Source organism: Cetorhinus maximus, chromosome 6 (assembly GCF_964194155.1).
Source record: "Cetorhinus maximus chromosome 6, sCetMax3.hap1.1, whole genome shotgun sequence".
Lineage (NCBI taxonomy): Eukaryota > Metazoa > Chordata > Chondrichthyes > Lamniformes > Cetorhinidae > Cetorhinus > Cetorhinus maximus.
The window spans coordinates 64,256,702-64,270,852 of record NC_135884.1 but is presented as its reverse complement, the minus strand read 5'-3'; the positions used below and the strand labels follow the sequence as shown (position 1 = coordinate 64,270,852).

Sequence of the window (14,151 nt, the reverse complement as noted above, 5' to 3'; positions counted from 1 at the left end):
GGATATAATGGCTTTGGAGGGAGTGCAGCATAGGTTTACCAGAATCAGATCTGGACTCCATGGGTTAAATTACAAGGAGAGGTTACACAAACTAAGGTTGTATTCCCTGGAATTTAGAAGGCTAAGGGGTGATTTGATCAAAGTTTTCAAGATATTAAGGGGGACACAGAGTATAAGAGAGAAACTATTTCCGCTGGTTGGGGAGCTGAGGACCAAGGGACATAGGGCAGAATCGTCCCAGATTTGCACAAAGTGCGGTAGCAGGCGGGAAAAAAGTCATTTTACCCACTGGCTGCAATGGTGGGTTTTCGCGCTATATCATCCCATTCCTGCCTCATCATTAATTATGCAGCCACTGGAAATACGTCTGCTCACTGGCAGTCAGCCTCCGATTTTCCCACCACGCTGTTATCTCGCTGCTTTCTCACTCCGGGCACCATATTTAAACTGCAGCCACATGCTCACTTCTCAATGCCTGCAGTCCAGAACTGTTCCACTGAAGACATGGTCCCAAAATCAAAGGAGGGTGCAGCTCCCCGATTCAATGATGCATCCCTGGAATGCCTTCTGGATGCTGTGGAGGCCCGTTACGATGTCTTTCTACCCCTCCGCTCTGGCTGCAGGAGGCCCATCAGTCTCACCACTCTGACTTGCGAGGTGGTGGCAGAGGTGATCAGTTTCAATGCTGCACAGAAGGGGTCGGTCATCCAGTGCAGAAAATGAATCTTATCAGTGCTGCCAGGGTAAGGAAACCATCTCCTCACTCTAAGCCCACAGGGCCATCTCACATTCACTGCCATCTCACTCACTGTCAGCTCAAGGGACATCACCACTCACTCTCTCACACACACACCCTCACATCTCCATCTGGCCTCATCTCCTCTGGAGACTGCATCCTCAGAGCTCACCATCTTGAGGCCACTTGCACAGATCAACATGCGTCTCCCCCACACACCCTAGGATGACCCCCCACTTCTCCAGTAAACCCTGCAGCGTCTTCTCTTGGCTGAGGCCGCTTCTCCCCCTTCCCCAAGCAAACCCTAGCCCTCCAGCCATTGAAAAGCCATCCCCACCTTACGGTTGGTCTGGTAGCTAGAGACCTGCCTGTGATCCCCCCCTAAAAGTGATGTGGTGCTGCCTGTGAAGCCTGGTGCTGATGACTGTGAGTGCTGCCCGAAGTAAGGGAGGCAAACAAACCTCTAAGTCCCAAGTGAAGTGCAGCTCGCCAGGTGCACGTCGCTTATGTACAGTTGTGAAACACTTCGGTGTGATTGCACGCAGATGTACCCAGATGATCCAGCATTGGTGGGGAGGGGGTGATTCCGGCGAGCAGGGTATATAATGATTCGCTAAAATATTGAAATTAGGCCCCGATGTGCAATGGCAGGAAACGCCACCCACCATAGATGGGTGGAGTGGACGATCGCAAACTGGTTTCATGATGGCGTGAAACCAATTTTTGGCCGCCTTGCCATGTTGTTCCCCCTCCCCCAGCCACCCGCCATGATGCCCAACGCCAATGGGGCCGAGGAATTACGGCCATTGTCTAACTATTAGAGACAGGCCTTTCAGGAGTGAAATTAGGAAACAATTCTACATGCGAAGGGTGGTAGAAGTTTGAACGTCTCTTCTTCAAACAGCAATTAATGCTAGATCAATGACAAATTTTAAATCTGGGATTGATAGTTTTTTGTTCACCAAAGTTTTGAACAGATATGGGGAAAAGGCAGGTATATGGATTTGGGCTGCAGATCAGCCATGAGCTCATTGAATGGCGGAACAGGCTCAAGGGGACCTGTTTCTATATTCTTCTTTGCCCAAAACCTTATTTCTGTTCAGTTGTCATCCTGGGTTCGCTTATTACTTCTGGAACAGAGCACAGTGAGTTCAAGCCCCAGACTCCTGAGATGCAAGCACAAAATCTAAACTGACACTGAGGAGCTCAATATGCTCAGAAATGTTGCCTTTCAGATGAGACGTTAAACCGAGGCCCTGGTTGCCCCCTCGGGTAATAAAAGATCTCATTGCACTATTTAAGGTGGAGCTAGTGATCTTCTCCCCAGTGTTCTGACCAATATGTATCCCACACCCAATGCCACTGGGCACTTGAGTGAGGTGCTGTTTATGGGACCTCTCTGTGTGCCAATTGGCTGCTGCATTTCCCTATATTGCAACAGTTATTACACTGCAAATGTACTTCTTTGGTTGTGAAGCAGTTGAGTATGTTCTGAGATTGCAAACGGTGCTAAATAAATAACAAGTTCTTTTATCTATCCACCTGGTCCTCTTTGCCCATGTTCTTAATTTTAATCCATTCTCTGCTAACCCCACCACCAAGATCAAGTGTGAGTGGGTAAGAAAGACTGAAGTTCAACCCCTGATCTCCTCAATCTTCCAGCACCTTGGGATCGGGCTCCTAGGCCACAATTATTTAATTCCCTATCAGTTCTCCTCCCCTAAGCTGTTTATAGGAAGAATAAACTGTCACTTGTTGAAGCAGTGACTGAACTATTTGAAATCTGTTATCCGTTTGTACCCCAGCATAATTTCTCCAACTCTCTCTCATCTCCCGGCCACCATCAGGGTCAAAGTAATCAGACATAGTCCTTGGGCAGAATTTTTCGCTGAGCGGGCGGGCTCGTGCCTGACCCATTCGATCATAAAACTGTGCATGATGATGTTGGGCATCCCAATGTCATCGTGCCCTCACACAATATTTTGGTCGGCGGGTGCACATGGGTGCCGGAGCTGCACCCGCCATTAATTAAGAGGCCAGTTAAGGCATTAAAAAGGCAATTGATGCTGATTTTTCGTTGCCCGGGCGGATTTCGCACTCGTCACACAGGCAAAACAGGCAGACGGCCAGCCGACAATTTCAAAAACCTCATCCACGGGTGGGATAAAAAGGGCCAGCAGCATTGCCAGTGTGAGTAGTGAGGAGTTTTGGAGATAGTTTGCTGCTGGTGACTTGGCAGCTTCATCTCTGTTTGGGGCTTCATTCTTAGCATTTCCATGCTTCATTTCAGGACTCCTTGGTGTCTCCCCAGAGAACCAGAGAACCCCAGAGAATTCAGTTCATGTGGACCCTTCCAGGTACCAGACAGTCTTCTTTACCCTGGTAATGGGGATTGTGGTCTCTGCTGGTGGCACCTCTTCTGAGGAGGAAGATAGGGGGAGGAGGCCAGGTGTTCCTGTGCAGCTTCCAGGGGAGGGACCTGTGGGAAGAGAGGTGCAAGCACAAGGGGCGCAAGGCCAGCAAGAAGTCCAAGGCGTTAGGGGCCATAGAAGATGCCACCATCCTGCTGCCAGGGTTTACAGGTGGCGATGTAGCTCCCTCAGTATGTCTGACGTGCAATGCCATAGGAGGCTCTGCCTCTCCGGGGAGACCATTTGTCAGATAATCGGGCATGAGATCAGCTCCAACTGTGTGGGTGGACACCCCATGCCAGCGGCTCTGAATGTCACAGTGGCCCTCAACTTCTATGCCTCTGGTTCTTCCAGGGCTCAGTGGGAGATCTGTGTTGAGTCCTCCAATCAGCTGTCCACAGTTGCGTCAAGCTGGTGACAGAAGCTCTGTTCATGCGGGTATTGACTTTCCTTCATTTCCATATGGATGAGGCCAGCCAGGCTGAGCGAGCCGGGGGCTTTGCAGCGATTGCTGGGTTCCCCCATATCCAAGGTGCCATCGACTGTACACACGTGGCCATCAAGGTGCCAGTGGGTCAGCCGGGTGTCTTCATTAACAGGAAAGCATTCCACTCGATGAAAATCCAGTTGGTGTGTGACTACAGGATGCAGCTTCTGCAAGTCTGTGCTCTGTACCCAGCAGCTCCCATGATGCTTACATCCTGAGACACGTCCAGGTGTTGAGGCTCTTCAGTGCTCCAGCCTGATTGGATCGATGACTTGGGTGATAAGATAGCTTATGACGCCTCTCCGCCACCCAAGAACAGAAACAGAGCAGCGTTATAACAGGAACCATACATCCACAAGGATGGTGATAGAGAGAACCATAGATTCACTTCCGATGTCTGGACCGTTCAGGGGGTGCACTGCAATACCCCCTAGAATGGATGTCACTGATTGTGGAGAGCGCAACATGCGACCACTATCTGGCACTGGCAAGGGGGGACCCACTGGAGGAAGAGGATCTTGAGGCAGCTGCACAGGCCACAGAGGATGAATCCAGTGGTGAGTCAGAAGAGGAGCACGGTGAGGAGAACACTAAGGGCATGGAGGCTGACCTTGCTAACCTCCAGGGAGGCAGGGACACCAGGGACATCTTGATCCAATGCTCCTTCAGCTAGGCTGCCAAATAAGCGCTACCACCTCATGCCAGGGCTGCTGCCTCCATCATGGATGTCTGCAGTAACCCTTTCCTTTGACCCAAAGTTCACTCAGCGCCTGTGCAATAATGTTTCGAGCCACCCACATCTAACATTACTTACTGGTGTACCTGCACCACATTAAATAAAAAAAGGTGAAGCACTCAGGCCATTACAACAAAAGAAAATTTATCTCATGTTGACAGTCAAAACAAATTAACAGAACCTTCTCTGGTTTTCTGACCAGACCAGTAAACATAAACAAAACATTGCACAACAGAAGATCACCAGTGACCAGTCCCTCTTATGCTCATGGTGCTTTAAACTTACGTTTGCGAGTGCTACATCTAGGTGCTCCTCCCTCGTTGGCACCGGCATTGGAGACAGCCTGCTCACTCTGCTGTCCTTTTGGCCTTGATGACCTTGGCGGTCATCCTCTGGCCAGTGGAGCCTGTGCTGGCCCCATCTAGTGGGGGGGAGCTGCCAGTTCCACGGCTGGCATCTCTCCAGTCGCTGCAGCCTCATCAGATGCCACCGTCACTGGCAGAGGAGCTGCTGCCATCATCCAGGGCGCCCTGAGAGGAGCCCGCAAAGACAACAGGTAGCTCATGTGCCAATGTTAGGTTGCTCTGGATCTCCCTGCTCACCACTGGATGGGCACTCAGGTGGACTACTGGGCGCCTCATCCATCTCCCACACGGACACTGGCCACCTGAGGTCATTGCCTGTGTAAGGGCTTGCAGGTCCGAATGCAACCTCAGGAACCCCTGATTCTGTTCCTGGAGCTGCCTTTCCATGAGAGTCACCACTCTCTCAATGGAGGAGGCATTTTGCCCGGCCATGACGGTCAACGCTGTGCTGATGCTCCACATGGACTCCTCCATAATGGAGACTATGGCGCGCATACCTTCATGGATCTCCGCCAGATCCTCCCACACATCTCGCTGGACTTCCAGCATCTGCTGCCTAATGGATGACTCCAGAGGCTCATCACCTGCCTTTGACTAAGCATCATCCTGGTCTCCAGCAGTCCTCTGACTGCTGGCACCCTGGACACTCTCTGCCTTTGCCTGCTTCTCAAGCGAGTGTGAAGTGCCCTCACCAATGTGCACCAATGTTCTAGCCGAAGATCTAATGCCCACTGAGGTGCTGGTACTTGTGCTGGTACCTGGTCAAGAGAGTAGGTGTGACACAGGTGCACGTGAAGCCTGGCAATCCTCTGGCGTCAGGGGTGGGTCTTCGGGGTCCTGCAATTGGGTGCGCAGTGGCAAACCTAAGGAAGAAAAATGACATGTCATTTTTAAGCCATCACACTGTCACTGTGCATGCCAGGCACCCTGGTGAGACCATGGAGATCTGCATCATGGTGCCATCGTCTTTCAATGAGCAATGGGGACTCCAGGTTTGAGGCTCCTATCAATGATAAGACTACACAAGAATGTTTGCACTATCTGAAACACTCACTCTGTGCACAACATTCTTACCTTCGTCTGACACCCCAGCATCTCCACGGCCGGCAGACTGAGGTGCGTGGCACCTCTCCAGCTCCAAGGCCTCCTGCTCGTATCTGGTTAGGATTAGAAGGTTAGCGGGGTCTCTGCCGGTCCGCAACCTTTCAATGGTGTTATGGGGATCGTCTTCCCCTGAAAGGACAGCATGGGTTAGTCCGCTCTCTACCTGCAGTGCCATTGCAGCTTGGCCAACCCCAGCTGAGGAATACCTTGCAGGCACATCTGAGTCGTGGCCCTCAAGGCGCAAGGTACTCAGTCCAAGCAGCCAGGGCTCACCCCCTTAGCCAGCTCCGGCATCATTGACAATTGGCACTCAGACTCTAACACCCCTGAGCTCCACAGGGGTCGGCCGTACCTTATCACTTCTGCACACTGACCCATGCCAACATGGTACTCACCCTTCCTGAGCGTAGCAGGTCGTTAAACCTCTTGTGGCACTGGACCCAGGTGCACCGCACAACGTCATGGCTTCTGAGCAGCCCTGCCACCTCATCCCAAGCTCTTTTTGGAAAGTGGGTGGCCTCCTCCTTCCATCCCTAGGGACAAGGGTGTCCCTCCTGGCAGCCACCACCTCCAAGGGGATCACGAGGCACTCATCAGAAAACCGGGGGGGGGGTAGGGGGTCGAGTGACCACTGGACCTGCCTTCCTGCCTGGGGTCTGCAGCTGCATTTGAATCCATCATAATTCATAATCGCCTGTTGACAACACCGAAGATGGCTTCGTAGCCAGCAGCCTTCCAGGGCCTGACCGTACCGGTTTTATACCTGCTGCCGGGTCGCCATTGGACTCGGCGGCCGACAGGCCTGCGCCCCTGCCCAGCCCTTCCCGAAGATTGGGGAGCCGCCATTCGCGCTTGGCGGGCTTTAATTGACCCGCCAGCGTGAAATCGCGGTCGGGGGCTGATTGTGGGCAGCAGCACCTTTCCCAGCCACTCCTGGGCCTGTCGATTGCACAAACTCAAAATTCTGCCCCTTGTTACGGCAACTCTGGATCCATTTAATGTACAATAATGTTTTTAAGATCACTCTCAGGTAGAAAATCCTTTCCGAATCATCAAGTACTAGAAATTCATCTCTATTCTATTGAATTACTGGTCAATCTTCAACCCAGAAACCTCGGAACTTTTGCCATATTTTCAAATGGCGCATAATGTGCCTAATATGGTGATCTCCGCAACGGAATAAAGAAATACAGAGGTGTACATGATATCCAGGTAAAGATTATTTGCATTCAGAATGCAGTGGGGTTGATTTAACTTGGTCAAAAGTGTTTGTGAAACTATAACAACCTCAAAATAGGATCAGTAGATGAAGTGCACCATTGTCACTGCCAGTCAGGCCTCTGCCATCTTTGAAGGGGCCTACTGCTGGGTGGCTACTGTACATCCCTGTATCGGGTGGTAGGTCCTTTTAATAAGCAAATTGGTGTTTCCTCCCAGGTACCAGTTTGGGAGACAACTTGGCACAGCCTGGAATGTGCACATTGTAACCTGTACAGCTGAAGAGGCCCCAAAACAGTAGTTTTAAATTGGGTTTGTGGGACCAGGAAGAGCAAGAGTGCACTTCCAATCTCCACAAAAATAACTGGGGCAGCTGTCACACCCAAGAACCCTGCCCTGTGATAGGACGCTGTCCCTCTCCACCTTGTCCAGGGTCAGCCTCAGGGCCACCCAATATTGCACTGGCCTAGAACCAGTGAGCTGCCGTGAAATGCCTGTTTTCTGCCCTGAGCCTGCCAGGGATATGGTGTTAAAACCCTGTCCCCAGCACTTGGCCCAGTTTGTTGGGTATCTGGCCATGGAGCTCCCCCACTTGATGGCCAAAATCTACAGCCAGTGAGACTTATTGAACTTTGCTGTGCACATTGTTTACAAGTACAAGAGATTGCACCATTCAGTGGTGCTGAGTTTGAGTGAGTAGCAATGATCTTTCACAACAATGAATCACATTATCAGTGGGTGAATCCATGATGTACGTGGGTTGAACCTTCCTGCCAGATGGTAAGCACAGCATTGACGATCAGCTACACATTACACACCCAGCTCATTTCTTATTCCTTGAAATCATTGGGCTTGGTGTATATCAGCAGTCGACCTGTAACTCCTGTAACCTGTTACTACCCGGCAGCAAAGGTTAAAATCTAGTGCACTGATTCATAATCTAGCGGCTCCCCAGGTGTGATATGCAACTTATAATACAAACAGGTTTCTCCCCCAGGAACAAGAGATGGGGTGAAGAATGAGACAGTGGTGCTGGATGGGGATTGTTGACATTGACTCTGACTCTGAACTCGCAGCACTGGAATATGTTTGTGCAGCAAAATCTCAACTCAACAAAATCTTAATCGCCAACCCCACTCATTCCAGACATTCCAGGTTTCAACAGCACCACTATCTCTATTGGTTTGATCTGATTAAATACCTGAGCGATTTATGGTTCTAGTAGTGCAAGAAAAAATAAATAAATTCGGAGAGCGGCGATACCTGCGGGTAGACTAAACGGATTGTTGATTTTTCAGGAGATGCAATAAGGCAGATGGGTGCTTTTTGTTAGTTCCTAAGGATGAGAGAGATAATAGTCCACGGGAGTGATTGCCAGCAGACTGTCGCCAAGTATGCCCAGGTTAGATATGGCAAGGGCTGGTAAAGAATTGGTATCTGAAACGACAGTTTCATACTACCCCGCAAAGCCAAAATAACCCCAAGGCTGGCTAATGGTTTTCAAGTCACTGATATCAGTGGCATCTGTTACCATCAACTCACGTCTATTGTCCATCCCTAGTTCCCCTGAGAACGCTTGGCGGGGCTATTTTCTTGAGTGGCTTCAAGTCCATGTGATAAAGGTGCTCACTCAATGTCTGCCTTACAGCGATTTGATGCTGAGTGACTTACTAGGACACTTCAGAGGGCAGTTAAAAGTCAGACAAGTTGATGCAGGACTGTAGTCACAATATGTCAGACTGTAAGAGGACAGGTATCCTTCACTGAAGGATGTTTGTTTTTCTGACCCTCCAACAGCTTGACGATACCAGCATTTTGTTACAGATTTTTGACCACTGGATTCAAATATTCCACCTGCTGTGGTTGGAATTGAACTCACATTTTATGGATTATTGGTGCAACAATTTTACCACACTACAGTACCCTGTCTTCCAAAGTGATAATAAGTATATTGTCTTTTTATCCCCCAGTTATACTGGCCAGCCACACCTGAGAGGATAGACGAATGCAAAATGGCTGGGAAGGACCCTGATGTGAGTATTTATCATTAGGACTTGTGTTCAAATAGAAACTTAATGATACATAAAATAAATCCTGCTCCAATAACTGTACTGCAAAAAATAGATTTTCATCAGGCAGCAGCAGAAACCACTTATTTCCTGAAGGAGAGTTTTTTTATGTTCATGAAGTTCAGAGACTCTAATTCTGGAGTATGGAACGTCATCTCATTTCAAGCATCAAGGATCAAGTATGGCCAGGCTAGGTGTAGCGCAACACGGTTAGATGCAGAGTAGGCTCCTTCTACTCTGGCACAACTTCAGAAGAATTGTCCCACCAGTTCCCCCTTGTACATCTTCCACGCCAGCCATCCTGTGGCCTTGCGGAATGGGAATGCTGAAATTGGGGCAGTTTTGTACTGTGCTAGAAGTTGCAGCAGTCCCATCATCATTTTACACAGCATCTTTACATGGAATGTAACTGAGATTTCCTGCCATTCGACTCTGCAGGTTGCAGACATGTGCTAACCTACCATACCATTCAGACCCTTTTTTAAAAACAAAGAAACTTTTTTTCTTCTCCCACCTTTTTGTTAGGTGGTCTTCCCTGTGCCCTAATGATGAGCAGATGATAGGCTCCCAGGCCTCTGCCAGTGCTAATCTTCAGCCAGTCATTGGGAGGGACATGAGAGTGGTACAGCGATGATTCACCTGGAGGAAATCCTTGGTGGCTACTCCTCAGCTCAAGAGTGATATTTCAACAGCGTCTCTATTTTCTATTATCTCCAAGCAGCTCACTCACAGATGTCACTGGGAAACATCCCATAATGAAGCTACAAGATGAATGGGTTATTCATTCTGAAATGATGTACTCAATGTAGCGAAGCAATGATCCCATGTATTGCTGCCTAATGGTAATGCTTAGCCAGCCTGACGACAGCTTTGAGGGGTGGGTGGTACCGGAAATTCCCACCCAAAGTCAACAGACTTTTGGCTGCCCCTCCGGATTTTCCGTCCCACCCACGGGGACTCCCACTGTGGGCGGGACCGGAAAATCCAAGCCATGCTCATTAAAACAAACCTTGTTTTTGAATGTTTATCTAATTATTTCCCTGAATTTACCTCCATTTTTAAGAGTCTCACTTTAGGAGACCCTAGCAATAGCATACGAGACTGGGATGCTGTTATGATTCCCTCGAGCCTGATAGCTTTTTTAAAAAGAGATTACTTTCCCAACAGCGGCAGAAGGAATTGCACAACAAGATTCCAAGTCTTAAGCCTTTTACTGTAACAAATAAACTAAAATCAACTTAGATCAAACATTGCTTAAAAAGCAACTAATACACCAAACTAAAGAAAAAGTATTTTCACATTCACTAATTAACACAATCAAGATATTTCTTATAAACCCTTTGTCTGTGGACCACCCTTCTGGCAGATGTATAGCATTACGCAACGAAGTCCCAAGTTACTCCCAGATGTTCCAGCAGGCTCACTTGTCCTCCTTGCTGCACTAGGTTAAAACTTGCAGTGTCCTTTGAAAATTGTTCCACTCCACCTGAGTACTCGAGAGCTGACTTTCGTTAGCAAGGCCAACCTTGGCGACTCTTTGTTCCTTAAATCTTCAAAAGTCCTGTCTCTTCTGTCCTCTTCTTTTAGAACAGAAAACCAGCTCTCATAAGCATCCTGCTTGGTTGCTAACACTTAAAAGTCTTTTTCTGCTCTTCACAGCAAAAGCTGTTTTGCTTCTCCCTATGGCTTCAAAAGGCAACCATCCTTTATCTGTGAGTTACTGTGTCAATGTGTTAAAAACTGTCACTTGATTTGAATAGATTTCAGTTTGAGTTTCAACCCAATGGCAGCCAAATCATATGGGCCTGTCTCCGAGAGGAGGTGTTTAGTATGACCTCATCATTCCCTTTGCAGAACACTCTCTCTCTTTCACTTTAAATTAAAATATAACTGCCATTAAGTCCAGCGTTCATAGCAATGTTCAAACCATGTAACTTCTCAGATTGGTGGAAAGCTAAGGGATTGAATTCTACAAACAGAGCAAAACCTGAAGCATAAATAACCACTGAACATTTTTAACAGGAAAGATAGACCATGTAGTCAAATAGATTAGCATGCAGACATTTCATTTCTTAGACTCTCTCAATTTGCATCCTAGTAATATTTGGGTTGAAAGGACACAGGAGGGGTAATTTAAAATTTAAAAGGCTGGTTTCCTACTGCATTTGTCGATTGCAATGCAGAAACTGGCCTATTTATAAAGGATCGCTCTTTGAACCTTTTCTAAATTGTAGCTGTGACTTGGAAAAAGCTCTAATTGTAAAATTATGTCCCATAGAACCCCCTCCCCAAAAGGTTCTAGACACTGGGATAATTAACTAATGATTGATAGATTTTTAGCTGGAAAAACTCAGCAGGTCTGACAGCATCTGTGGAGAGGAATACAGTTAACGTTTTGAGTCCGTATGACTCTTCATCAAAACTGAGGACAAATAGAAATGAGGTGAAATATAAGCTGGTTGAGGGGGGTGGGACTGGTAGAGCTGGATAGAGGGTGAGTGATAGGTAGAGGCAAAGAAGAGATTGCCAAAGATGTCATAGACAAAAGGACAAAGGGGTGTTGACGGTGGTGATATTATCTAAGGAATGTGCTAATGGTGACATTAAGGGTAGAAAGCAGGACAAGTAGGTGACAGATAGCCCTAGTGGGGGTGGGGTGGGGGGGTAGGGATCGAAATGGTCTAAAAGGTAGAGATAAAACGATAGATTGAAATAAATTTAAAAATAGGTGGGAAAAGAAAAATATATTTTAAAAATTATAAATTATTGGAAAAAGGGGCATTGGAAAGGGGGTGGGGATGGAGGAGAGAGTTCATGATTTGAAGTTGTTGACCTCAATGTTAAGTCCGAAAGGCTGTAAAGTGCCTAGTCGGAAGATGAGGTGCTGTTCCTCCAGTTTGCGTTGAGCTTCACTGGAACAATGCAGCAGGCCAAGGATGGACATGTGGGCATGAGAGCAGGGTGGAGTGTTGAAATGGCAAGCGACAGGGAAGTCTGGGTCATGCTTGTGGACAGACCAAAGGTGTTCCGCAAAGCAGTCACCCAGTCTGCGTTTGGTGTCTCCAATGTAGAGGAGGCCGCATTGGGAGCAGCAAATGCAGTAGACCAAATTGAGGGAAGTGCAAGTGAAGTGCTGCTTCACGTGAAAGGAATGTTTGGGCCCTTGGACGGTGAGGAGGGGGGAAGTAAAGGGGCAAGTGTTGCACCTTCTGTGGTTGCATGGGAAGATGCTGTGGGAGGGGGTTGGGGTGTAGGGGGGGATGGAGGAGTGGACCAGGGTGTCCCGGAAGGAATGATCCCTGCAGAAAGCCACCGGAGGAGTGAAGAGAAGATGTGTTTGGTAGTGGCATCATGCTGGAGTTGCCGGAAATGGCAGAGGATGATCCTTTGAACGTAGAGGCTGGTGGGGTGATAAGTGAGGACAAGGGGAACCCTATCATGGTTCTGGGAGGGAGAGGAAGGTGTGAGGGCGGATGCGCGGGAGATGGGCCGGACACGGTTGAGGGCTCTGTCATCAGATACAGAGGGATGAAACCAATCAAATTAGCACTTGCAAAATGTACAATTCACATAAATTGGTATTAAAGTGAGATTAAATTTTGAATTCATCCATAGTCTAAGTTTTTTTTTGCACTGGAAAGTAACAAAAACTTATTGATTTCTTTGCAGCTGGACTGTGGCAACTTCTTGAGGGTCCTCCATTTCTACAACCAAACTCACCTGTACGTCTGTGGGACTGGAGCTTTCCACCCACGCTGTGCATACATTGCCACGTCGATATTCAACAGGGTAAGTGTGTGAGGTACCTCGCATTCATTTAGCAGCCAGCCAGTCATGGCACAAGAGACTATGCATGATGTGGCACCAGCTGGTAGTCTCACCCTGGAGGGTGATGAAGAGAACGAGAAATAGAACACTTGCATTGTCCTTTTCTGATGGTGAGGTTGATTGGATAGGGGCGGGAACATTATTCTGCTTCTAACCCATTTCTATATATTATGGCCAGAGAGTCATAGACTGTGACTTATATTTGCTAACAGTGGGTGAGGTTATTCATAATTAGCGCACACTGAAAATTGTCCTCATGATGAGTAAGAGAATTTTCCTGCCAAGCAATATGAAACATCCAGCACCATGTGGAGAACAGACATATTATTTTTAGTATCTCTTCACCCTTATGGCTGGGGCAGCTTGACATTGCTTCTCCACCCTGCAGTACACCCTGGATTGAGTAAGATTGCAATGAGTCACTGTTATCTGATAGCTTTACTACATCACTTTCCATAGTATTACAGCTGACAGAGGGAGATGTATTGTTTTAATAGGAGGCAAAATCCTGTGGAAAGTTGGGAGCAGATGATTTAAGACACTTTATCTGGACTGCACTGCAGAATCTTCAATTTAGAGCTTGGCCATTCTGGGGTAAAATCATGAAGCACTTTTTCACACAAAGGCGAGTGCAAATTGAGAACTCTTTCCACCCACTCCCCACCACTGCCACAAAAAGGCTAGGGGTCGCTGAAAATTTGAAGGCTGGGACCAACAGATGTCTATTAGATAAAGGTGCAAAGAGATATGAATGGAGGTCCTGTGGTGCAGTGGTAGCCTCCCTATCTCTGGGCCCGAAACTCCGGGTTCAAGTCCCACTTCAGGAGTTGAAGGCCTTGGAAGGTGCGTTCATAATGTGGTCAAACAGGTTGATTATCAGCCTGTAAATCCTTCCAATGCACCTGATGGCAGATGGTAAGAATGGGAGGGTTTCCTGGTCAGTTATACTGTAGAAAGCAATGGCAAACCACTGCAGTACTTTGCCAAGTGTAATCACAGACCAATTCAAAGGAAGTCCTTGGTTGTCAACACCCTGTTAGGGCATGGTCCCTGAAGGAAGTGGATCAAGAGATATGGAGATCAGGTGATAAAAGGAGTTGAGATACTGATCAGCAATGATCTAATTGAGTGGTGGAGCAGGCTTGAGGAGCAGAATGGCCTCTTGTTCCTAGGTAGCAAGAGACTGACATGGTTGTC

The 14,151-nt window shown here is 48.0% G+C and overlaps 1 protein-coding gene across 2 annotated transcripts in view; it reads left to right on the top strand.

The window, feature by feature from the left end:
- sema3h (sema domain, immunoglobulin domain (Ig), short basic domain, secreted, (semaphorin) 3H) overlaps positions 1–14,151 on the top strand; it is a 203,875-nt gene that overhangs the window by 109,727 nt on the left and 79,997 nt on the right. For both annotated transcript variants that reach the window (XM_078543789.1, XM_078543788.1), the window contains 2 exons: positions 9,028–9,090; positions 12,796–12,915. In XM_078543789.1, coding sequence (XP_078399915.1) covers positions 9,028–9,090; positions 12,796–12,915 — 183 coding nt within the window. The remainder of the gene's footprint in view (positions 1–9,027; positions 9,091–12,795; positions 12,916–14,151) is intronic.